General features: G+C 43.3%; 1 protein-coding gene and 1 long non-coding RNA gene across 2 annotated transcripts in view; both read right to left on the minus strand.

The window, feature by feature from the left end:
- Positions 1–24,867, minus strand: part of HIBCH (3-hydroxyisobutyryl-CoA hydrolase) — a 52,985-nt gene extending 28,118 nt beyond the window's left edge. Inside the window, exons 1-6 of the mRNA XM_080972131.1 lie at positions 24,701–24,867; positions 22,838–22,880; positions 21,750–21,890; positions 19,901–19,985; positions 18,271–18,351; positions 16,042–16,094 (exon numbers count right to left, since the gene is read on the minus strand). Of these exons, the coding sequence (XP_080828257.1) occupies positions 16,042–16,094; positions 18,271–18,351; positions 19,901–19,985; positions 21,750–21,890; positions 22,838–22,880; positions 24,701–24,747 (450 nt within the window). The 5' untranslated portion in view covers positions 24,748–24,867. The remainder of the gene's footprint in view (positions 1–16,041; positions 16,095–18,270; positions 18,352–19,900; positions 19,986–21,749; positions 21,891–22,837; positions 22,881–24,700) is intronic.
- On the minus strand, positions 765–7,297 carry LOC308458929. Its single transcript, XR_013977782.1, has 2 exons — positions 5,851–7,297; positions 765–1,637 (listed from the first exon to the last, which is right to left on the minus strand). It is a non-coding gene; the product is annotated as an uncharacterized lncRNA (long non-coding RNA).
- Positions 24,868–26,859: the final 1,992 nt, after the last annotated feature.

Genomic DNA, 26,859 nt, shown 5'->3' on the forward strand with positions numbered 1-26,859 from the left:
GTATTGGGCTAGATTATCTAACACGGCATAATGCAGCATCATAGGTTCAAAAGGGGAGGAGCGGTAACAGCGAGTTGCAGAAACCGCAATTACATAGATTCATAGAATTGTAGAGTTGGAAGGGACCCTGAGGATCATCTAGTCCAACCCCCTGCAATGAAGGAATATGCAGTTGTTCCAAACGGGGATCAAACCTGCGACCTTGGCGTTATCAGCATCACGCTCTAAGCAGCTGAGCTGCCCAGACTTCAAGGATTGGCAAATGGATCTACGTGGGCCACAGAACATGATTTGTTTTTAGCTTGGCTGTCCCACGTGCTCGGGCAGCCAGAACAGCAACCCTGTGAGGTAGGTTGGGCTGGCGTGAGTGGCCCAAAGTAATTCTTGCCCAGCTTCATGGCTGGAGTGGGGAATGTGAACCCTGATCTCCCCTGTCCTGCCTAGCCAGTCAGTCTAAGCCAGGGGTCAGCAAACTTTTTCAGCAGGGGGCCGGTCCACTGTCCCTCAGACATTGTGGGGGGCCGGACTCTATTTTGGAGAAAAAATAAAAAATGAACGAATTCCTATGCCCCACAAATAACCCAGAGATGCATTTTAAATAAAAGCACACATTCTACTCATGTAAAAACACCAGACAGGCCCCATAAATAATCCAGAGGTGCATTTTAAATAAAGGATACATTCTACTCATGTAAAAACACGCTGATTCCTGGACCATCCTCAGGCTGGATTTAGAAGGTGATTGGGCCTGATCCGGCCCCTAGTTTGTCTACTCATGGTCTTAGTGCTGCAGCAGGTGAGCTCTCAAAATTATTCAAGAACAAGAGATGCACACACGTCTCCACAGTACCTTGCCGAAACACAAGTGCACAAAAATTTGCATGCTTAGGATCTCAAAGAATACCAGGCCTACTTTATGCTCTAAAGTTCTTACGTTGATCTGACATTGCCTACATATAAGATTAAAATAGGCATCTTCTGTTGAATTATGAGTGGGTTCTATCAAATTATGAGTGGCAATTTACCTTATAAAACTTTGTTTTCAATATGTATTTTATTTCACTCCATATCATTTTTAAAAAAACTATTCCAACTCCCAAGAAGAACAGAATTAAAGTATTCGACACATTACAGTAATGTAAAACCCTGTTCAAGCGATTCCAATTTTTGGCAGTGCCTTAAACCTTCCACAGAAGTCTACTTCCACATCTACAGAATTCTTTGCTTGAGGAACAATGTACGTTTGATTGACTACACAAATACAAGCATTCCGTGAATCAACGGGCTAACACCATTTTTATCCATTACCAGGAATTACTACGAATAGCCAGAGATTAGCTAGGAAACTAACTGCACCATTTGTCTGCAGGATAATATTCAGGGACTTAATGGTCGAGCCAATATGCCAGATGGGAAATATACTGCAGCATCAGCAAAGATACAATCCTTTTCAGTCTTGATTCAAGGCTGCTTTCAACATTTTCAGTCGTGAGCGCAAAATCGTATGCAGGTCAATCCTGTACAAATTCTATCATGGAGATTAGAATCTCCAGCACATCCAGGGTATTTTAGGGTTCTCTAAACAAAGACTCAGGAACACAGAGCTGGAAGTTTATATATCTGTATGCACAGAACATCTGTCAGAACAGGGAAGGAAGAAGAGAGATCAACAAGCAGCTACTTGAATCTAGTTTTTGGATGGCAGCAACTTCTAGGCAGGTGTAGGAAGAACTGAGCGTCTGTCGCATCTGTGAGTTTGAGCTGCTCTAAATATTGCCCTCGTGACAAGTCATTCAGCTCCTTTTTGATAAAGTCTGCTTTAGCAACCTATGCGATAAATGGAAAACGGCTTAAAATCAGCACAGTGTGACATTTGCCCACAAGGATTTTACGAAATGCAGGATGCGATTCTGCTAATAATTTGTTATTTCCGTTAGATAAAACTTGCCCCTCTTGTTAGCCTGTGCCATCATCCATTTGTCCAAAGCAATTCAGTATTCAAGCACCTACATGTCAGCCTACTTATCTTTTAAACCTACATTCTTATTCCATTAACTGATGATAGCTCCCACACACTATGTGCTTCTAAAATTACACAGTCACATTCCATTATTCTGGCACTAAACAGTCTGATGCAGTTAAAGGTTATATTTAGCAATGGAACTAGGTGTTCAAAATGATACACCAGTAATTAGCAAAAGCTCCGTAAGAATATGCAATTCTCACAGGCATGGCCCCCGATTCTTATGGATAAATTAACTGCACTGCAGCAAGAATGCCTCAATAGGCCAGTAGGTAAAGCATGAGACTCTTAATCTCAGCGTTATGGGTGATGTAAACAAAATCTGCCCTTTTCCCCTTATGGGGTATCCAAGAGCCGGTATAGAGTCTTTACGTGGGTTCCCTATTGGTAGGAGAAAATAACAGAGGCCAACCAGAGAATATTGAGAAGCAAAGCAGCTAGTAAGCCTGATCTTTATTAAAGCTGTTGCAACAGGGTGCTCCCCTCACACGCAGGAAGGAGGAAGACCCAGAACAAAGGTGTGCCTGCCCTTATATAGACATTTTAAATTGCCCGCCCTGGAGTCCAAAACCACCCCCAGAAACATCATACATACATCACAGAAGGGGTGTAGCCCACCCCCCATATACATCATACCTACATCATAGAAAAGGCAGTCTACAACAGAAATCCGAGTGCATTGTTCATCTCCTGTCTGGCAGGTTACCTATTAATGGGCACTTGATTGGATTACCTGGGGAGCCTGGCCAGTCTTTTGTAATGATAAATACTTAGTTCCTGAGCCAGGTCACAGGCTCACCTTATTCATACACAGACATACCCTTAAGACAGGATTCGTGAACGAAAAGACAATGGGGATGCTTTTCCATTTTCCTTCGACCTTGCAGAGAAATATTTGAGGTCAATTTGGGAGGGACAAAATGGTTTCAGGACTTTTTCTGTGGGGTTTCAGACATGTGGTTTATATATACAGTTATGAACATTGTGTGTGTGTGTGTGTGTGTGTGTGTGACCTTAAAATTCTTATAACATGGGCTCAAGTCCCATTTTGGGCAAAAGATCCCTGCACCACAGGATGATGACCCTCGTGGTCCCTTCCAGCTCTACAATTCTATGAAATAAGAACACTACATTGGGGGGTGGGGAATGTCAACATTTTATACATGGGTTGACTGAATATGTGCAATCTGTATAATTTGGAGAGGACACTGAGAGTTACAGACACACCTTTGCTTGCATAATAAAAAGCAGAAATAATACTTAGTTGAAGTAGGCTTCAATGGCCGATTCTACGTTTGACACCCCCCTCCAAAAAAAACAAAAAAAACTCTAGGTAATTAATGAAATCGTGCAGCACACATTTCCTGAAGTGTATCCCAAACATACTGTAGATGCTCTTTATGAACCTTTTCACTGCAAAAAAAGACTGGTAAGAAAACTGGACGTGATTTACAAACATGTATTTTGGTAAACATGGTTGTTGGGATCCAACTTCTGATCAACTAAATCTGGGGCACTTGTATATTTAAAAGTTTCCTGAGAAGCAACACTAGCTGGGATGCACAGAGCTACTGTAGGAGCACCTAGGAGTTTGGGCAAGATCAGTGGTTCCTTAAAACTTTTTTGTTCTTTGAACTAGACCCACACACACCCTAGCTATTCAATAATTTCTCAGTACTATTTGAGACACACACTGTATCATAAACTGTTTGCAAGCATCTGTTCAATTTCAGAAGCAACTTGGCTTCTGGCATTCAGAGGAAATACAGTGGTACCTTGGGTTACATACGCTTCAGGTTACAGACTCCGCTAACCCAGAAATAGTGCTTCAGGTTAAGAACTTTGCTTCAGGATGAGAACAGAAATCAGGCTCCAGCGGCGCAGCAGCAGCAGGAGGCCCCATTAGCTAAAGTGGTGCTTCAGGTTAAGAACAGTTTCAGGTTAAGTACAGACCTCTGGAACGAATTAAGTGCTTAACCCGAGGTACCACTGTACTGCTTAAGTACCAAAGGTACATAGTCCCTCCGCCTTGGGCATACAACACTTTAGATCTCAGAAATCACTCAGCGGCACAATATTTTTTAATGGATATGGAGGAAATTATTCCAGTGATTTATTTGGATATTTGGGCAAGCACATTAAAAAAAATAGCAAGTTAATAAGACCGTCAAGATTAGCACTTTGTTTCTGAACTAATTTGATAAGTCAACGCTCTCTCACCTCTATTCTGTAAGCAAAATTATTTGGGATTATGAATACAAATTGTTAAATTATACCTCCATTTAAAGTGTTATGTAAAATCTCATGACTGCAATCTTTTGTTCCTCTTTTGTACTGGAAAAGACAAAAGCCTGGCAAAACTACTGTTGAAGACTTCAAGGTCTCTCATTTCATGAATGAATCAAACCCCCACCCCCACCTCTCTGGTTGGTATCCTCATCAAGTGCGTGCTTCTGTGCTACAATAATACATGGGTAGAGGACCAATATTTCTTCCAGAAACCGCCCCAGGGTGCTACTTATCCAAACTTGAAAGGGAGGAGATGCCACTGGAAGCAAGGCAATGTAAAGTCCCTGTGCATGAACAGAAAGCTACCTACTGCATTGTAGATCTTCTCCATCTTTAAAGATGACAAAGTAAACAGCAGTAGCTCAGGGGAAGCATCTTAAAAGCTGTTTGCATACAGTTAGATCCAGACTGAATCATGCTGAGAGTAGATCCACTGAAATCAATGGAACAAGTCCCACTGATTGTAGTGAGTCCACTTTCAGCATGAATAATTCTAGATCAAATCCATACTATTTACATTTCCAACCATTACCCACCCCTAAAGCCATGCAATTATTGATTTTTAGTATGCGTGTATCATGTCAGTGTCAATGAATAATAAATGTTGACATATAATTAAGATTTTGAGACCAGCAGGAAATCCCGACACTTTTTTATAAAACCTCAAAGCTTACCCTTAATTTCGTCATTTATAATGACTTGGTGGGTAAATGTCAAAAACAAGCTTCATTTTTGACATTCACCAATTTAAAAAACACCAAGCAAAGGAAAAACTGAGCTAGCAAGAGACTGAGCGCTGATGACCAGTAAATGAGGGAAATTATGGAGGAATGTGCTTCTTTATTCAAGGTACATGACTAGACTTACCAAGAAATTCTGACATTTTTCTGAAGCCTCCCAAAAGCTTAAGAATTATTGGTAAACATAAAGGTTCAGTAAGTTTCACATTTTGATAACCTGTCTGCCAACCGTTTCTCAGAAAGAGAAATTTATGGACCATACATCTGAACACTGTTTTATTCAGAATTGTTTCAAAATCACATTATAAACCCTTAGAAATGATAGAATGGGAGCAAATGAGACCTCAGTGTCCAGGAATGTGTTTTCCTAGCAATATATTATCAATAACTTGTGAAACAGTTATTGTTTACAGGAGCAGAAATCAGCAGAATGACAGGTTATTACTCTGCAAACTTAGCCAACCCATGCTAAACATTTTATCATTCATAAAGGACTTCATATGATCCCAGAATGAGGTCATTCCTACGCAAAACGAGACTTGAGAACTGGCATCCTGGCTAGTATCTGTCTTGATAAACTGGGCATTCATACATCATCTTATTTGGAACAGAAGGCAGAAAAAAATCATTTGCCACTGCCCTAAATCAGGCGCAGAGAATTTGTTCTGAAATGCATGGCAAAGCTCAGTATTGGAAAATAGCAACAGGAAGGATCTAGACAAAGGGGGTGATGAAAGATTACTTCTTATACCTATAACCCACACCCCTTAAAGTACTCCTACATGGGCCTCCTCGTACCTTCAGCTTTGCTGAGGAAGTCTCACTGATCCTAAGCAAACTACAGAAATTCTAGTAAGCGAATGAAAATACCCCTGCCAAAAAACAAAACAAAACTGCAGGTGATTAAAATTCTGCTCGTTGCCTCTGTGAAGTAAGAAACCACAATCAATACCAGAAACTCAAGAACAGATATTGTAGAAACCCAGCAGCAGCTCAGTAGCATTTTTCCAAGTAGGAAGTCATCTATAGAGCAATATGCAAGGGGAGACTATACCAGAAAGGAACAGTTCATCAAATAAATCCTAAACATCAGTACTGGAGTCTTGAAGTAAATAGTAAAATCCTCCAAGACACATCAACAGTCTGAGGCAGCATGTTTTTTAATGCAGGCAGTTCGAATCCCCGTGACGGGGTGAGCTCCCATTGCTCGGTCCCTGCTCCTGCCAACCTAGCAGTTCGAAAGCACGTCAAAGTGCAAGTAGATAAATAGGTACCACTCCAGTGGGAAGGTAAACGGCGTTTCCATGCGCTGCTCTGGTTCGCCAGAAGCGACTTAGTCATGCTGGCCACATGACCCGGAAGCTGTACGCCGGCTCCCTCGGCCAATAAAGCGAGATGAGCGCCGCAACCCCAAAGTCGGTCACAACAGGACCTAATGATCAGGGGTCCCTTTACCTTAAATACATTGGCCATTTACGTAATTGTGCCTTTCTTACTGGAGCAGGGGGAGAAATGCCAACCATTCTATCTCATTGTAAGTCATCCATGTTCCCTTACTGGCAGATGATGCTGGGCATCAAACTGGTGCATCTTACATGTATAACACATTCAGACAGTCCCTATAACTGCATTTTCCCAATAATTCCCCCCCCCCTTTAAAAATACTCCACCATTTGGTAACTAAATACTTTCCAGAAATAAATCTTTTAGGAGTGATGTTTCATTATATATTTGACAAAGACGTTGAAATATTTTTTAAAAAGATTTTGCAACATCCAAGGTCTCCCAGCAGTACATTTGCCAGAAGTCAAAGAACCACAGTCGGGGTTTGGTTTTGTTGTTTGCTTCTCTGAAATCTTCCCGTGTTCTATTATCTACAACTAATAATACACAGCAGGTTTTACACCAAGCTTTGTAGGCCAACAGATTTGCCTTCTGCAGTCAGAGAGCAGTAAGGTGCTTCCTGTAAGACAAAAATGCATTTTTGTCTTTCCCTATGATTTAGATGCACAAATTACATTGAGTTTCCAAGGAAACACCCAGCACTGGCTGTAATCTATTCATTTTGGGGCAACATTACACATTCGAAGCAAAAGTAGACGTAACTGAGATTTCGCTACAGCATTAACTATGACATTATCAATGGGACGGAGATTAGCAGAGATACTCCCTCCTCCCAGCAAACAGTAACATGCTGTCATAAAGCTCCCAGGTTTTAGAGGCTGAGTTTTCAACTCTTCCTGGATTGGGAAGAGACACCTAGACTTCGTATCTCCAACCTATCTCCAACTCCAGAGGAGCAACCCACCTCCAATATCTGCAAAGCCCTCTGGCTCCACCTTCTCCTAAGGACACAAGATGCTACTCATCTGTTGGACAAAATGCAGCCGTCTGCCCTTCTGAGTGAGGGATGTCACATTTTCCCAGGAACATTCTATACTGGGGAAACTTCCATTTCCCCTGCAGGCAATGAAACTTGTTTCTACTACAGCTGCTGTGCAGATTGTAGCTGCACTAAGTATTACAGGCACGGAATGGATTTGACACATGGCAAGAAAAATGAGAAGTAGCAGAAAACACACACAAACACTCATCCCAACCATCTTTTAACTGTTTCATGCAAATTTTATGTCTCCAGCACTGGAACACACCTCCGATTAAGAAAAATAAATGGCACAGTAGAAAGGCTACCCTTTTGCCTATCATTCTTTGATGGTTTCACTTCTTACTTTTAATTTCAAAGAACTGCCTCCATGTTTCCTAGCAAAACTATTGACTCCCACATTAGAGTGCTTTGCACAGTCATGTGGAAAGGTCTTTCTGTTTTTGACTCACTCGCTGTTGGCCTGACGATAGAATGTATGCTATGTTTATACTAAGCCATAAACCTGAGGAGATAACTCACATTGTTCCACAGATAGAGTAGTTCCTGATCCCTTCAGTTCAGCTTCAAAACTTTTCCACTTTACATCACACCTAGCTGGGATGACAAACAGAACTTTGATCTGTTAAACAGTGAAAGGCTTTCCCCTTCCAAAAGGGGCGTAGACAACCTCGGCTTCAAATTTGCTTTCTTGCCAACTTCTGAGCGACTGGGGCAATTGCAACTTGCGTGAACTTAATGTAGGACTTCAAAGCAGAATAAAACTGGACCTCTGCAATCGGTAAACGTTCAGTGTTTTTAAAGGGTCTGTGCCACTTTTCTAGTGAAATGCAAATGTAAATATTCTTATAAACTAATCTTCGTTACTTAAGCTGCAGCAGCCTGCCCTACAGCCTGCCAAAGGAAGCATTCTCCAAACCTGCTTTAAAATACAGCTTTAATTTGGAGTCTGTCTTTCAAGCCATCAAAATCAAGAACGAAGTCTGCAGCTCTAGAATTATGTGACACTTTTTTTCAGTACCGAGTTCTAGACAGTTTTCTCATGGCTAAAAGGAGCACCGGGGGGGGGGGCTCAGGCTGCAATGCCCCCCGTTTTCTGTTAAACAAGCCACTGCAGGATTGGATTAGAGACAGAATGGTTTTCCAAAGAGAAAAGCTTAAACAAATCAGTTCAGCCTGTAGAAAATGAACTTGTGCTCCAGACATGTCTGCATTAGGGACTTTCAACCCTCAAATTGCCTTGTTAGCCGTGCCAAAACACCATTACGCCTAGTGGTACTGAAGACAGGTCGCCATAATCTGTGCCAGTCCTTTTAAAGTTCAAGTGTATTGTGTGAACTCATTTCCCCCTTCTCCTTATGAACTGAACAACTTGTTCTGAAGCCATTACACAAGCAAAATGGTATTCAAATGAGAAACTGCATGCTACTGAAAGAACTGTGCTTTTGAAGGGCGTAAAAGAGACGCTCTACACCCCCATCTATTGGATGCTTAGTTTAGAACTTACTGAAGAGAAAACCAGCACCATACATAATACCTGCTGGAGGACTGATAAACCAATGAATTATGCATTCACCCTTTTCTACGCATTTTAAGTACCACCAATGATGGTATGATCTCTCTACAATATTCAAGCTTTACGTGCAAAAGTGAACTGCAGTTCCCACGGCCATTCAATGGAAGCCTTCTTCAACCTGGCTCCCTCCAGCTGTTTTGAACTACAAGTCCCGTCATCCCTAGCCAGCATGGAATGATGGCAGCTATAGTGCAAAATCATAGAGTTGGAAGGAACCCTGAGGATCATCTAGTCCGCCCCCTTGCAATGCAGGAATATGCAGCTGTCCCATACAGGAATTGCACCTGCAACCTTGGCGTCATCCGAACCACACTTTAACCAACTGAGCTATCCTCCCATAAATGTCTGAAGGGCATCAGGTTGAGAAGGCTGAGCAGACAGTACTGACCCATGACTGGACTTGGCATAGGAAGAATTCTATGATCCTATGATCTTACTTTGGAGTAGGGCTGAAACTGAGCTGCCTAATTCAGTTTTGGCTTCATTCGCCCTCAGCTGTATGTCTGCTCCAGCCAGTTTGGTGCTTTTTCTTTTTAAGCATAATAAAGTCCCCCCCCTTAAACTGTACATATTTTATTTGCACTTTTTACATAAACTATGCACTTCTCAATGCTTTTCAATGCACTTTCTTGTATTTGTTTTTTGCACATCAAAACAACGTCGCAGAATCCTGAGAAATGTGTGATCCATCAAGGAGTTGCGTTCTGTTCTGCACAAATTCTTGGGAGCATCAGATCAAGTCAGCTCCCTGTAAAAAGCAAACTAACCAAGGTCCTCCTATGCACATCTTCCTAGTAGCATACTGGGTTCTGGCTCATGCTGTGGAACCAGAGTGTCAAATGCTACTAAGGATATCCCGAGTTCCACAACGTGCATATAACTGAGGATCTGCAGAAAATTCCAACAAGTTAAAATGTCTGCTCCATACTGACCCTAATTTCTTACCATTGGCAAATGCATCAGTAAAAGATCAACTGCACACAGGCTGAGTGTTTTACCAAGTCTAGAAAGACCCAGTTGAAATGGTATAATTTGTGTTAGTAGCTGTTTACTGAAATGTGCAGCAACAACTGAATCATTAGCCCTGCATCTCCTACCTGCTGACAGATAATACCAGCAGGAACATTTAGCTAAGTGCTCATCAAAAGATGCTAAACTGCATTTACCTGTATGCCATGATCACAACAACTGCACAGTTACATTCATAGAACTAGAAAAGTGTGAAATGAATTCACTTAGCACAACAAAGGAGAACTTTGCTAATTGTACATTACTCAGCTCTGAATGCATTAATACCTATATTCACTGTAACATTTAAGTGTGCAAAATCCTCTCTGCAGAACAATCACAAACATCCTTTCATTCCTACTTTCAACGTCCTTCTTTCCCCACCACAATTTGAAGGTGGAGGAAACAGGACTGAGGGAACAGCATTCTGCCCAAGACCACTGTTGGACAGAGACGGAGATACATGGCCAAAGGGATACATGGCTAAAGCCAAGACATCCATATCCAATCCAAGTTCAATCATATTGGCTGTCAACGACCTACAAAGATGCAAAAATAAACCTACAAAATCTAGCTTTTTGGTTCACTTTGCTTATGATTCAATGGTACACAGCTGCTCTCACTCTCCCCTACTTAGGTTAGGGGTGGGAAACCTTTTGCCCTGCAGATGTTCTCTGATTACAACTACCATCATCCCAGAACACTAATCATGTTGACTAGGATTGATGAGAGTTGGAGTCTAAGAAGATGTGAAAGCCCAAAAGGTTCCCCAGCCGATTTAGATGCATAACCTGTAAAGCTGTCTCCCCCAAACTGCGAACCAGGGTATGCTAATTGCAGTAAGGGAGAACTGTTCACGTGTCAATAATTAAAGCAGGCATAGGCAAACTCGGCCCTCCAGATGTTTTGGAACTACAACTCCCATCATCCCTAGCTTACAGGACCAGTGGTCAGGGATGATGGGAGTTGTAGTCCCAAAACATCTGGAGGGCCAAGCTTGCCTATGCCTGAATTAAAGGCTCCCATGAACTCAAAGAACCCACGCATGGAGGCAGCTCTCTGCTGCATCTTCACATGGTTCTCTGATCTTCATTCTTTTCAATCAGCCTCCTCAGATACAGGCAGTTCAGCTGAGTCTCCACACTGGGATAAACTGGAGTATTCAAATCCAACAGAAACAGACAGAATAATCACATTACATCTCCCAATGACTTTGTTCTGATATTGGCCTCTCTGCAGCCAGAGGCATGCACAGAAGCACACAAAAGTGGGTGATTCTGACTCACATGCTAGAGTAAAGACTCTGGAGGCAAACCAGTGCACAGATGAAGGCATAGCTAAGTCAGTAGAGCATGGGACTCTGAATGTGAGGGTCGCAAGTTTGAGCCCCGTGTTGGGCAAAAGATTCCTAGAGGGTTGGACTAGATGACCCTCATGATCCCTTCCAACTCTACAATTCTGTAAGAATAGAGGGTTGCATTTTTGGCGAGCACAAGCATCCCAAATGCCAGATGGAATGATCCAACCTCATCTCCCCACCCCCCAACCAAACCCATTTTGGGGGTGCAAGGAGAAAGCCCTGCTGTACAAGTGGAAGCCTTTGTGCACAGGTTGGGATTCATTAGGTGGCTCCCTCCCAGAAACCCTCCAATTTTAATTCAGAAGTTGAGGTTGCTATTTTTGTGGAGCCAGGAAAAATAGAGGCATTCACATGGTAGAAGTAATGAGACCTACAGGAGAAGGGCAATTTGGGTCTATGGTCACATTCATATCATGCATTTAAAGCATGTGACCTTACCCCCCCCAACCCCAACCCCCCAAGAATCCTGGGAACTGTAGTTTACGCCTTACAGGGCTAGACTTCCCAGGACCCTTACTTTCCCAGAATTCTCTGGGGGAAGTAACGAGCTTCAAATATATGGTGTAGATATGACCAAAGGATGGTATCTAGTTAAACAGTTCCACTACTGCTAGGATGTTTAGCTGTGTAGTGGAACTTGCCGAGCCTCTCCTCTCACTGTGTTACCCTAAATATAGTCCAGGGGTTCCCCTAACCCTATGCATAGAACATCCTTGCACTAGTGCACCTGTTTAGCTGAATACCACCTACGTTAGCAGGCTTAACTGGTCATCCCTCTTTCACACCATGCCACCCCCCGATGAACCATTTTTTAGATGTGGTTGTAAAAAGTATCTTCCACAAACTCCAGAAACATCTTTTATGAAGGCCTTTTGAAATGCAGCAAAATGGGTGCACATAATGTGATAGGAATTTTGAGGTCTAGATATATGGTAATGTTCATAACTGCACGTGCATAGATCAAGCACAGGAAGACTGACCTGAAGCCATTTTTGATTCCTAAACTGAGCAAATGTTTCTCTGCATGGTCAAAGTGGAAAAGCCTCCCCATTGTCTTTTCCTTCACAAATCCTGTCTTAAGGGTATGTTGATGTGTTTGAATAGGGTGTGAGCCTGTGACATGGCCCAGGAACTAAGTATCTATCACTAGTTATCACTACAAAAGAATGGCCAGGCTCCTCAGGCAATCCAATCAAGTAACCTGCCAGACAGCATTTTTGTGGGTCCTCCTCCTTTCCTGTGATTGAGGGGAGCACCCTGTTGCAACAGATCAATAAAGATCATAGCTGTATATATAAACCACATGTCTGAAACCCCACAGAAAAAGTCCTGAAACCATTTTGTCCCTCCCAAATTGACCTCAAATATTTCTCTGCAAGGTCGAAGGAAAATGGATAAGCATCCCTATTGTCTTTTCGTTCACGAATCCTGTCTTAAGGGTATGTCTGTGTATGAAAAAGGTGAGCCTGTGACCTGGCTCAGGAACTAAGTATTTATCATTACCAAAGACTGGCCAGGCTCCCCAGGTAATCCAGTCAAGTGACCATTAATAGGTAACCTGCCAGACAGGAGATGAACAATGCACTTGGATTTCTGTTGTAGACTGCCTTTTCTATGATGTAGGTATGATGTACATGGGGGGTGGGCTACACCCCTTCTGTGATGTATGTATGATGTTTCTGGGGGTGGTCTTGGACTCCAGGGCGGGCAATTTAAAATGTCTATATAAGGGCAGGCACACCTTTGTTCTGGGTCTTCCTCCTTCCTGCGTGTGAGGGGAGCACCCTGTTGCAACAGCTTTAATAAAGATCAGGCTTACTAGCTGCTTTGCTTCTCAATATTCTCTGGTTGGCCTCTGTTATTTTCTCCTACCAATAGGGAACCTATGTAAGGACTCTATATTGGCTCTTGGATACCCCATAAGGGAAAAGGGCATATTTTTATTTACAACAATGTCAAGCAGCCTCTGAAACGACTTCGTACTTTTTACAAATGAATGATATGCTCCTTTTATTATTCTCAAGAAGAGCCAAGCCCAATTACTGGTTCGTAGGACAATCCACTCTTTCCACCAATAGAAGAAACCACATGTAGAAACCACAAACTTGTTCTACTTTTGCTCAAAAATCAATGCTCTGAAATGTTCCTTAAATGACCCTCTTTAATATAGTTTTTACTGCATAGCATGAAAAGTACTAAGCTTGTTGTTAACAGATTTATGTTGCTTTTTAGATCGATTTAGAAGGGGGGGGGATAATAGAGTAACATTTAATATAACCATCTGCAAAATTAGGAATACACACCTTCTATAAAGGATTTTTAAAGTATCAAACACTTCGCACATTTGCTCTGGATCTCAGAAGGATGCAGTTAACTACTTATTATATTCAGCAGTGATAGCAGAACATTCTCACTGTTGAAAAGCAGACACTGGAATATTTGAAGAAGAAAAAATATTCTCAGAAATCCCCAAACTGTACAAACTATACAAAAGGATACCGTATTTTTCGCTCTATAACACGCACTTGACCATAACACGCACATAGTTTTTAGAGGAGGAAAATCCGTAGGCATGCCACCCGTAGGCATTCCCTCCATAACACGCACAGAAATTTCCCCTTACTTTTTAGGAGGAAAAAAGTGAGTGTTATGGTGCAAAAAATACGGTAAATATACCCAAGCTACACTCACTACCCTGGACTTTGCTTACAAAATGCTAGCATAAACCAAGTCACTAATGACTTTATGGCACACCAGCTTTAAAAAAACACCCTAAAAACCAGCTTCATAAATATTTGCAGGAGGTCACATTAGGCCACCAGATATTCAAACTGCCATTAATTTCATGTACGTGAATTCTGATGAAACCATGGCCTCTAAGCTAATGCAATGTTCTTAAAAGCACCCTGATGCCTGACAAGTGGAAGCAGTCTGTTTTCCATCCTTTCGTACCTCACAATATTTTATCTTGACAGATGTTTGCCTTTTTCTGCCTCACTTCCATTCTGGCATATGTCATCCAAAGACAGATGGTTTAAACAAGGAAACATCTGCAGGACTGATTCAATAACTGAGGAAAAGGACGATTAAATCATCTAATATTCCATGATGCACTTTAGATATGCGAGACCCTTAAGCATTAGCAGTTAAAAATGTGACATATTTGTTTTTAAATTCAGATATACTGGGCTGTATTCAGTGGTGCACTTTGGCAAATGGAAGGACTCCTTTTATTTGCATAACAGTGTCTTTGATCCGGCAGACATCTTCACTAACTGAACGGGAGAGGACGACATTTTGCCAATTTCCATCCTTCCGTCTGCACTACTGTTCTGTCCCCACAACCCCCTGAAGTTAAGGAGGGCAGATGGGAACTACAGGGAGAAAGACCAAATCATCAAAAACCATATCCCCACTTCCTCCAATAGCAGAAATATCCACAGAATCAAAAGCAAGACCGGATTAAAAAAATTCACAATTGGATCAAACCCAGTAGATTGTGCATTTGCAATGAGTACTTTATAACTTTTTGGTGTTGTCTGGCATTTGCAGATAGCCAAAATATTTAACGTACAGAATTTTGTAATGGATAGGCTAACTATACATATCTTCACAATGAGAATCACATCATAAATATTCTGAATTATTTTTAAAGCATAAACAAACACACTCTGTCTGTGTTTGATAAGCAGCTTTGGCTTTAATTCAGCAGTTACTGTCAACAACTACATTTCAAGGTCCCATCCAATTATGAGTCAAGGAACACCAACACAGAAGGAAAAACATCAACGTCACACAAACTATGAGGTGGATTCTGAAATAAATACAAAGCATAACTTCCACAAATGTGCTGAATTATTCTGCATTGTTCAACAGTATACAAAACTTACTATTTCTTGGGCACACAAACATCCTTGAAACCAAGGGTGAGTTCACACATTACTTAACACTTGATGGCTAGAAGCTACATGTGAACCAACTCCAACTCCCATCAGACTTAGCCAAATATCTTCATCTTCCCTTACCCTCAAGCCCACACACCCATCCCCAAGTCTGCATGGAGAGCCTTCTCAGTCATGCACAGCGCCAAAGGGGGTGAACAAGCACCCCCCCCAAAAAAAAACAAGGAACTTGCTCCCCACCCCCAATTGCTGGACTCCTGCCATTAACATTTGCTGCTATTTTGCTTTGAGTTTTTACTGTGTGTGACACAACTCAACCACTAAGAATTATACTTTGCCCCTTCCGTGCCCCCTTTTTCTGGTGCTGCCACTGTTCTCAGAGAAAAAGTGCTTTTCTTTCAGCTCATAGGCAGCAGGATGTTGTAAACGTTCTAAGACTGAAAACTGCCCTCAGAAAATAAAGTGCTCAAGAACATTTCACAAATGCTAAAAATATAGAATCATAGAATTGTAGAGTTGGAAGGGATGCCAAGGGTCTCCAGTCCAACTCCCTGCAATGCAGGAATCTTTTGCCCAATGTGGGGCTCAAACCCACAACCCTAAGATTAAAAGTCTTGTGCTCTACAGACTGAGCTATCCCTGGTCAATGTTATTCTCACACATCTCTCTTCGAAACCCCTTGTAGTCACTTCACTGGCGACTTTAAAACAGAATGAAAGCACAAGCCAAGCCAATTGCCTTAGAAAATATTTCTACTTACACCTCCCATTGTAATTCCATCAATAAGCGCCACGTATGGCTTCTGGCAGGTGCCTGTCAGGACAGAAACAATACATTTCGTGAGGAGAGAGAGACTTTGTGCTGGCCACCAGGCCATGGCTTTTTCCACCTGCCTTGCCCCAGGTGGAGTCTTCATAAGAGAGTTGTTCCAGGTGAAGAACTGTGAGGAAAGAGACTCTGTGTTGGCCATCAGGCAATAGTCTTTCCACCTGCCCTGGCCCACCCTCCTAGGAGCCTTTCCCAGACCATGACTTTAAGAATAGCAGAAACAGCTGTGAAGAGAGGAGCCTAGGGATTTATTTATTTTTAAAAAAAATTATGTTGTGTGTCCTTGTTCTCAATTTGATATTTTCATGTGTTTTTGTATGTTTTGTGGTATTTTATGGATTGTGACTTGCTGTTATTTTTATTGATTATAGTTTAGTAATTATTTATTATAACAGTTAAGTATAAACTGTTTCATTACCATTTTCTGATATTTAATTTTACTGTTTACCATTATATTCTAATGGATTATTGAATATTGCTTCATTTGATGTAAGTTGTTTATTTTAAAGTTATGTTTTTATTATGGCTTTTTTGGTATTGGATCAGATTGTTATTAGGTGTGTGATCTTTGCTGTCTATTTTGTTGTTTCTTCAGCTTGTAAACCTATGCTGGTAATAAAGGAAGGTGGTATACAAATTAAAAGTGAAATGAAAAGACATATATGTGTTTAAAACTGCACAAAGAACACTTCTGCAAGGAAAGACCTTGTGAAGCCTGATAATATAACTTGAATATTCAAATTGTTGACCAAATTATAATTATTCCACTCTGAATTCTGGGATTAGCCATGTTAGTCCATTGCAGCAAAGAGCCAAGAGTTTTACAGCACCTTAAACATCAGCAGACAAAAGCATATGCCGTAATAAACCTGTTAACCTTTAAAATAGGCACAGGGACCCTTTTTCAGTCTGAGCACTGCATTCCCTTCAAAGCACCCTTTCCAGGTGCAACAAGTCATTGGTGGGTATGGCCAGGCAAGTGAATGGAGCAACAAATGCTAATTTTACCCTAGCATACTATGATTATTTCTACACAGGCCCCTCTCTATCATCCATCCAAGTAGCAAGAAGCATTATCAAAGTTGGGACACACACTGCACTCGGGCATTTAGGGTGAGAAGCAGGACCAGTGAATGGGGTGGCCTGGGGAGACTTCAGAGGGCCACACAGAGAGATGTGGAGGGCCGCATTTAGCCTGAGATTCCCCATCCATGCTTTAAAGTGCTGTGGTGCCTCCTCTTTTTCTGAATATAAGATTTGGATATTTAAAACGTTCTTATGCCACCATTCCGTTAAAAAAACTCCACACAGGGCAGCTCACAACAGTGATAAAATAAGGAATGAACAGTAAAACCAAAGCATAAAACACACAAAAAACCTAGCGATACCAGGGATGGGATGTGGCGGGGGTGGGGTGGGGGTGGGAATCAACTGATTAAAGAAGAGCTTAGTGTTGAGCCTGGGTAATAAAAAGTTATTTGCCTGGCACAAAGAGTATCTGAAACTAGACGCCAGGCAGGTCTACCTATACAAAGAATTACACAGAATATAGCAGCATAATCAGGTGTGGGGAAGCTCAGGGCCAAGGAGAGCCAACACCACCTCTTGTTTCTCAGGATAAAGGCTAGTGAGGAGTGTGTGAGCATGTGCAGAAACTACCCTACTGCACAAGAGGAAAATGTAAGTGTGTTGCTCCACCTACTTTTGCTTCTAGCCTCACCTACCCCTGGCACATGGCCCTTGGAAGGTTGTAAATAAAGGAATGCAGCCCTCAGACTGAAAAGGGTTCCTTCCAGTGTATGAAAGAAACACTGTAGAGAATTGGTGTAAACTGTGGAAACTGGCAATACTATTCTTAGAACAATTTTTAAAACGAATGGTGACGTGTTACCAACCACATAGGTACTAGTGTGAAAATGCGCGGTAGGGAAGGGGTTTAAGAAGGGTTACGTCTAGCTCAGTTGGTTAGTGTGTGGTGTTGATGATGCCAAGGTTGCAGGTTTGATCTCCATATGGGGCAGCTGCATATTCATTCCTGCATGGCAGGGGGTTGGACAAGAGAATCCTCAGGCTCCCTTCCAACTCTATGATTCTATGCCTACTCAAATTAACCTCTTCCTTTAAAATTACTAAAGTACTTTTAAATTACTGGTATACACACCGATAGCATTGTTCAAGGCGTACTCTTCTCTGAAGAAATATTGTGGCATCCCTTCTCCCGCTCTTCCTGCTTCAACGATAGCTAGCAAACAAAACAAGTGTCAAATTTAGCTACAAAACACTTAACTGTCTGGAATACCAAGAAATGTGACTGCAGCAAACTTTCATGATCACAATATATGCAATCCAAGTTGGTGGACATCCAAATTCTGTAATTTAACTAGGTGCGATATAAAGAAGCACTTTCTTTTGTCTGTCCTGAATCTCCCAACATTCAGCTTCATCGGATGGCACCAGATTCTAGAATTAGGATAGGGGAATAAAAACAACAACAACCCTCTGTTCACTTTCTCCACGCCACAGATAATCTTATACACCTCTGTCATGTCTCCCTCTGCTCTCCTTTTCGTTAACTAAAAACCCACAAATGCCCTTTCCCTACAAAAAAACCTTTCCCTACAAGCGAGTCTCCACCCCTTGATCACCTTGGTTGCCCTTTCCTGAAACTATTCCAGTGCTACAATACAGCGGCGTAGCGTGGGTTGTCAGCACCCGGGGCAAGGCAAGTAATCTGCGCCCCCTAACCCCTAACCTGCCGCCGCTGCCAGCTTCTTCTTGCTGCTGCCTGGTCTGGTCTGGTGTGGTTCTCTCCCGCGCTCAGCGCTGCGCTGGGCGGCCGCTGCACTGTCCCTCCCCCAGATAGTCCCTCGCTCTCTCTCCGCACCGCACGCCTGGCACCCACCCCCTCCACAGTGGGCGGCGACCCAGCGGCTCGGATCGGATTCGCACAGCCAGCACTGCAGTGAGAGAGAGTGAGTGAGCCAGGTAGGGGCAGAGAGCTGTGAGTGCGAGCGTGCCCCCCCCCAGATGTTACGCCCGGTGCGGCCGGCCCCCCCTGCACCCCCCACGCTATGCCACTGCTACAATATCCATTTTGAGGCGAGGCAACCAGAACTGTACAGAGTATTCCAAGTGCAGTCGCCCCACAAGTCTGTATAACAGCATTACTATATGAGGAGTTTCATTTTCAGTACCTTTTCTAATGATCGCCAATATGGAATTCATCTTTTCCCAGCTGCTGTAAACTGAGACAACTTCACTGACCTATCAACTACAAGGCCAGTTGTTCCTGGTCAGTCACTGCCAGTTCAGACTCCGAAAGCATATACGTGAAATTAGAATTCATTGCCACAATGTGCCTTACTTTACACTTGCTGACAATTAAATGCATTTTACTGCCCATTAACCTAGTTTAGAAAGATCCTTTTGGAGCTTCTCCCAATTTATTTTAAGCACCTTGAACATTTTGGTATCAGCAGCAAACTTGGCTAACTTAATGCTCACCCCAAATCTGGATAATTTATGAACCTGTTAAAAAGCACAGGTCCAGCACTGATCCTCGGAAGACTCCATCCCTCCAATGGGAGGACAATCCATTTATTCCTAATCTCTTCTTCCCATTTCTGAACCAGTTCCTGGTTCATAACAGAACCTTCCCCTTATCTCATGACAGCTAAGCTTACCCAGCTGTCTTTGCTGAGGGACATCATCAAAAAGCTTTTGAAAGTTTAAGTACTAAATGACAACTGAAACTTCTGAACTCTCAACTTTTTGAATACTCAAAACCTTACCTCTGATATCACCTCCTGCACAGAAAGCTTTGTCTCCAGCTCCCTTTATTATTATTAAAAAGGTGTCAGGGTCCTTCTCCCATTTCTACAAAAGATAAAACATGTTGAATGTGGGCTCTGATAACAGAAATAAACCAGGCTAAGGAAAAACAGCAGGGAACAGTTCAGCATTTCTGTCTCATTGGCTGCTTCTACACTGGAAGCTGCTTCCACTCTCGTTATATCTGTATGGTAGAAATACATATTTTGGGGGGAAACACAAGGCATCATATAGTTTCACCCTAATTTCCTTGGGCCAAAGCCACATGCTCTATGAGACTCCATACCACCCCTCTCTTCTTGAAGACAGAACAACCACCTTTGACCCATTCCCTTGTTCAGAGCAGTGTCAGCACTAAAAGGGGTGTGGGGAGAACCCCAAAACTCTCTAGCATATGCTTTGCCTCTTCGTCCTTTCAATACAGACGGCAGCAATGCCACACCTTCGGGATGAATCTCAGCAACCTGTCGAAACCTTGAATCAACATGCACTGCACTTCCCCCTACTGAGCCATGGCTGAACCAGGCAATAGAACAGAAGTCCAGGAGAGCGATAAAAGGCCCTGGCTTCTTAGGATCCCAGTGAAATTTGTTTGTTTGATTTATAGCCTGCCCTTCCTCCAGAGGAAGTCCAGGGAAGCCACATCTCACCTCCCCTTGCCCTTCTCCCCTCCCTAACTTAAGAAAAGCTGCAAAGCCAAGCAAACCCCCAGCCAGCCTGAGCCCTTTCCTATAATGTTGACTCTGCAGATGACAAGGGGAAATATCCATTCCCACCACTTCCCACCTTGCACAGGAATCCCCCTTGAGACATTTCCTTTTTCCAGAGGAAGCAGTTACATTCATTCTTCTCCCTCCCTTGAAGCAATATTCACTTGCTTTCAATACTGCCTTTCTTGGCCTTGCTTCCAGGCTTCCCCCTCCCCTTCCTACTACAGTGGTGCCTCGCAAGACGAAATTAATCCGTTCCGCGAGTCTCTTCGTCTTGCGGTTTTTTCCATCTTGCGAAGCACGGCTATTAGCGGCTTAGCGGCTTAGCGGCTATTAACGGCTTAGCGGCTATTAACGGCTTAGTGGCTTTAAGAAAAAGGAAACAAACTCACAAGAACTCGCAAGACGTTTCATCTTGCGAAGCAAGCCCATAGGGAAATTCGTCTTGCGGAACGACTAAAAAAACGCAAAACCTTTCGTCTAGCGAGCTTTTCGTCTTGCGAGGCATTCGTCTTGCGGGGCACCACTGTACTCTGCCATTCAAATAGGGATTTCTGTTTGGCTGTGGGACACCACAGGGTACGGTTGCTGCCACTAAGACCACCAGTATAATTCTGTAAATATGGTGAAGATGAACATGGTGTGTGTATCTCAGTACTGCCTGTTACTTATTCAGTGACTGTAGATAAAATCCACTACCGGTAACAGCATTTCCGCTGTTCTCATTTTCAGGTCCTTCCCCACTCTCCAGTACACCCCCAATTAAATCAGAAGGATGGCCATAAAATTAATCTGATTGCTGGTTCATCCAGAGCCCTTGGCTTGGTTTGCACATGCATGCTCATCACTGAATGAATGCGAGGTCAAGACATGGCTTTTGTTAGTGAATGAGACGTCATAGATCATATGTTGCATACAGAACTTTCGCACCACCTCAAACCCAATGGTTTTCAACAGAGGCAGTTCACACATTCAGCTGCTGAAGTGTAGAAAAAATGTGATGGGCTATAGCCGCTGCTCAAAGTGCTGCCCTTGAATGGCCTCCTCTGTCAATCCACACACTGTGCCCACAGCACTGATTTAAAAGAAAAGCACCAACCTTCAGTTGTGGATACATCTGTCGAATCATGGATATATTTAATGCATTCAGAGCCTTGGGTCTGTTCATGGTTATAACACCAGCACACCCCTTTTTTTCCAAGAGAACCTCAGAGGAAGAAGCTGCCGTCTTGGACATACTCTGCATATTTGAAAGAAGAACAATAAATAAATAAAAAAATCAAGGGACTCAGCCACATTCGTCAAAAAACAACATTCTGAATGTGTTATAAACACGCAACACCAGATGGCACCAGAGAGCAAAAAACAATCAATGTGATTTTTACATAGCGGGTTTTTCTTTCTTTTGTTACAACGATTTTATTTCTGACTTGGGGGTGGTGTTCCTGTGTGTAGATCCAAGCTGCTAATTTGCAAGTTGGTTCCAGCATGCAAATTATTTAGAGCAGGGGAGGGAAAACTGGCTCTCCAGATATTACTACTACTCCCATTCTATATGGCCATTCTGGCTGGAACTGATGGGAGCTGGAATCCAAAAGCTTCTAGTTTTCATGCAGAAGGTCCAAGGTTCAATCGCGGGCACCACTAGCTGGGATAGACTCCCTGTCTGAAACCCCAGAGAGATACTGCCAGATAATGCGGAGCTTGGTGGACCAATAGTTTGGCTTGGTATAAGGCAGCTCCCTATGTTCCTATCTAACTACTTTAGGCTCATGTATGAGCTTATGCATGCCCACAAGTGCTTGTCTCCTGCCTTTCCCCCACATGAACAGTATACAGGAAGCCCACAACTTATGCACATTTGACTTGTGTGCATTCAGCTTTATGCGCTTGGCAAAATAATTTTTTAAAAATTAAAAAGTTGGTGGGCGTTCAGGAAAAGACTCTGGCAATCCCACCAGCCATTATACCCAATGCGACTTTGGCTTTAGGTGAGATCCCCGGAACTTAAGTTGTGGGCTTGTTGTATCATAAATTGCCTTTGAAACTTGTGTTTTTGTCTTCTGGAGAGGTTGTTGGAGGAGCACAATTCAAAAGCCCCCATGGGCTTGCTGAAAACAGTTTACATATTGAACATTACCAAACCCACTTTAGCCTCCCCAACCTGAAGGAGACCTCCACACTTACCAAATGTTCTACAATGACCTGTAACCTGCTGAATGGCTTCAATCTGAAACAAGAAAACCAAGTTCAGCCATATCTTCTGCCACAGCCTATGTAAAAATGTCAAGCAAATCAAGCACATGCTTTTGTCAGCCACACCTACACTATACATTTAAAGCAGAAACAGCAGGGGGGGGGGACTTTCTAGAGTAGTTTATGAATCGACCCAGGGAAGTCTGAGAATTGTAGGCTTGTGCGGGGAGTACTCCATATTTATTAACATGGGTTTCCCCCCAACATCCATTTTATATTGTGTTCTAAGTGCCAGACAGAAGCTTTTCTCTTCAACCAGGTGTTGGCTGATTAACCTTATATGGCTTTTAAAATGTGTTCGTGGGAGAGGGGCTATTGGTTTGTTTTTGTTTTATTATGTATGTTGTATTTTGATGTTGAGAACTGCCCTGTGATTTTTAGATGAAGGGTGGTATACTGAATGAACAAACGAATAAGCATCATTCATGTGCAAACTTTAGGACAAATAGACCAGCTTTCTGGGAAAAAATATACATCTTCCCTACATTACCTTTCCTATGTTGTGCTTTTGGTACACCTTAACATAAACACAAACATGTCCAAAAATTAAATTTGAAATGATTTTCAGCCAAGAAGGAAGCATTCCACATAGCAGGATAAGCCTTCTTACACTCCAGACTTTTTTCTTCTCATAGGGATCATTTAACTACTTGGTCCCTCTTTAAAGCCCCAACTTTAAATTCAGCCAATGAGCTGAGTTGACATCGCCCTTCACCTTGGATCACCTTAATATGACCTTAACATGCAGAAATGGGACGCTTGCTGGAACCCGCAGGGAGAGCAAGTACCTGTCGCCACACACACACACCTGTTGAAAAACAAAGGGCATGAACCACAAAGAGCTGCCTTCATTTAAAGAGATTTTGTTCCTGAATCTCGGCAGCCCAAAGCACCTGTTCCCATCTTCCATAAGTTTCCTTCTTCTCTTTCATGACCTAGAAAACAGTTCCTGCTCTTAACACTGTCCATTTCCCTCTGGGGCAGTCATGGTCAGAGGCACTTATGGGAGGCATTCCTTACGGCTGAAAGGGCAATTGTAAACCCACTGAACCTTTTGGGCTTGCCGATCAGAAGGTTGGCAGTTCGAATCCACACAATGGAGTGAGCTCCTGTTGCTCTGTCCCAGCTCCTGCCAACCTAGCAGTTCGAAAGCACACCACTACAAGTAGATAAATAGGTACTGCTGCAGCGGGAAGGTAAACGGTGTTTCCGTGCGCTCTGGTTTCCGTCACAGTGTTCCGTTGTGCCAGAGGCAGTTTAGTCATGCTGGCCACATGACCGGGAAAGCTGTCTGTGGACAAACGCTGGCTCCCTCGGCCTGAAAGCGGAGATCAGTGCCACACCCCCATAGTCGCCTTGGACTGGACTTAACCGTCCAGGGGTCCTTTACCTTTTATATTATTATTATTATTATTTATTCAATCTGTATACTTCCCTTCATCCTAAGATCTCAGGGCGGTTCATGGAATAAAACCACAAAAATGCGTAGTAAAAACAAAGTATAAGAACAAAAGAAATAACACACACACACACACACACACACACACACACCCTTCCCTCAAACACATTTAACAGGACTGTTAATAATCCAATGGCCTGGTTGAAGTTTATAACCTCATCCAGGACGGTAATAATAAGAGTGTTCAGCGAAAGCTACGCAGCGCAGGCCCCGCTACTCGGGAGTAAGCTCCCACTGCGTTCAAGGCTACTTCTGAGGAAAGGGAGGCGGGGCTGCGCTTCTCGACGCCGCTCTCGGCCCTCGCCCCACTCGCAGGGCCGCCGGCCTCGTCTAACCTGGGAAGCCTCCGCCTCAACACCGGAGCCACAGCCGGCAGCCCCATCCTGCCACCGGCGCTCTCTCGCCCACTAACGCACGGCTTCGACGGGTATGAGGAGAGGAGGCCGGCAGGGCGCGAGGTGATGACATCACGTGGCTGCGCCGCTATGCACGCGCGCGCAGCTGACTCTTAGCGCGTCAACGGTTTGGAAAACTTTTCAGAGCACAGAGTTCGCGCGGCCTAGAGAGGCCGGGGAGTGGACAGGAAGCAAGAGATCAAGTAAAAGGCAAGAGCCGCATCGCATAGCCCGGATGCGGCGTTTCCGAGTTCCCTTTGGCAACACAATCCTGACCGTGAGAGCTGCCCATAAGTATCAAAGGGGGGAACCTTATGACGTAGCTGCGACTGGACAGCGGCAATGGGTCTTATTTTGCGCGATTTTAAAAGATTTTTAAGCCTTTAAATATTTTTGCAAGGGAGTTATGGCCGTGACCGCAGGAACGGTTTACGACAACCCTGCCATGTAGTCCATTCTTAATACTGTACACTACAACCAAGTCCCATAGAACCCAGATGTGCTTAATAAGATTGCACGGGAAGCTGCACACAACAACAACCCTTCAGTGTAGCCCAGTGCTGTTGCCTCCACGTTGCTGAGTACAGGCAGAGGCTCACGGCCGCCCTGCAATGCAGCCCACTGCTCACACTGCAGGTGGGATACAGAGGTTTGTTTGCGTTTCCAGCCACCACCCCCCAAAAAAACACCCCACCCCACTCTCATTAGATTGCAGCAAAGGTTGATCTATTGCCCACTCTTTAGTTGCGATTCCTGCACTGCGGGGGGTTGGACGAGATGGCCTTTGGGCAGGGGTAGGCAAACTAAGGCCCGCTGGCCGGATCAGGCCCAATCGCCTTCTCAATCCGGCCCGTGGACGCTCCGGGAATCAGCGTGTTTTTACATGAGTAGAATGTGTCCTTTTATTTAAAATGCATCTCTGGATTATTTGTGGGGCATAGGAATTCGTTCATCTTTTTTTCCAAAATATAGTCCGGCCCCCCACATGGTCTGAGGGACGGTGGACCGGCATACAGCTGAAAAAGCTTGCTGACCCCTTGGGGATCCCTTCCGACTCCATGATTCTTCCCCGCCGTAATCCGGAGGAGTTCGGCTGCACACAGAAGTGTTATCCCTGAAACTGGAAAGTGGAACAATGCCTTAATTGTTGGGGAAGCGAGTAGAAACATTTTTCTCCATCACCTGCTTTCCCTTTCTCTATGACGTGGGAGGCCTCCTTGTTTCTTGGCATTAACGCCACCTGGAGGCCTCGCTGATAAACGACTGTCTCCCTTCTCCCCCCCTGATTCCCATCTCCGCCTCCCAGGACTCTCTACCTTCCTGCCCCCCACCAGCCTCCAGAATTATAGAGTTGGAAGGGATGCCAAGGGTCATCTAAGTCCAACCTTCTCAACAATGCAGTCCCCCATCCAGTTTGAAACCAGACCAGACCCTGCTTAGCTTTGCAAATGTGCTAGTGGTTTTCTTTGGGGGTGGGAGTGGAGGTTTATAAACTAGAATAATGTTATGCAAATCAGTATACCAAGTTTTCTCATGTCATTTGTATATCACAAAAATAGCATAATGAATGTGGAGTGATATCTACAATATATAATTCATTATTAGTGGTCAATGCATAAGTTGTTATTATTACATTGGTACCTCGGGTTAAGAACTTAATTCATTCCGGAGGTCCGTTCTTAACCTGAAACTGTTCTTAACCTGAGGTACCACTTTAGCTAATGGGGTCTCCCGCACCGCCACCATGCAATTTCTGTTCTCATCCTGAAGCAAAGTTCTTAACCCGAGGTACTATTTCTGGGTTAGCGGAGTCTGTAACCTGAAACGTAAGTAACCTGAAGCATATGTAACCCGAGGTACCACTGTAATTTCATTTCTATACCGCTTTACATTTTTAAGAAAAATCTCAAAGCGGCTTACAGAATATTAAAACATCAATAACACAATCTGAAGAAAGTCAAATATAGAGTATTTAATTAACAGAAAACTAAAATATTATCTTAAAAGATTTCAAAATAAAACATTACAAAGGAGGTCAACTACAAAAGGAGGTTATTGGTTCATGAATTGGTTTAAACCATTAGGAAGAAAAGGGGGGG

The sequence above is a fragment of the Podarcis pityusensis genome (assembly GCF_964106645.2).
Source record: "Podarcis pityusensis genome assembly, chromosome: 1".
Lineage (NCBI taxonomy): Eukaryota > Metazoa > Chordata > Lepidosauria > Squamata > Lacertidae > Podarcis > Podarcis pityusensis.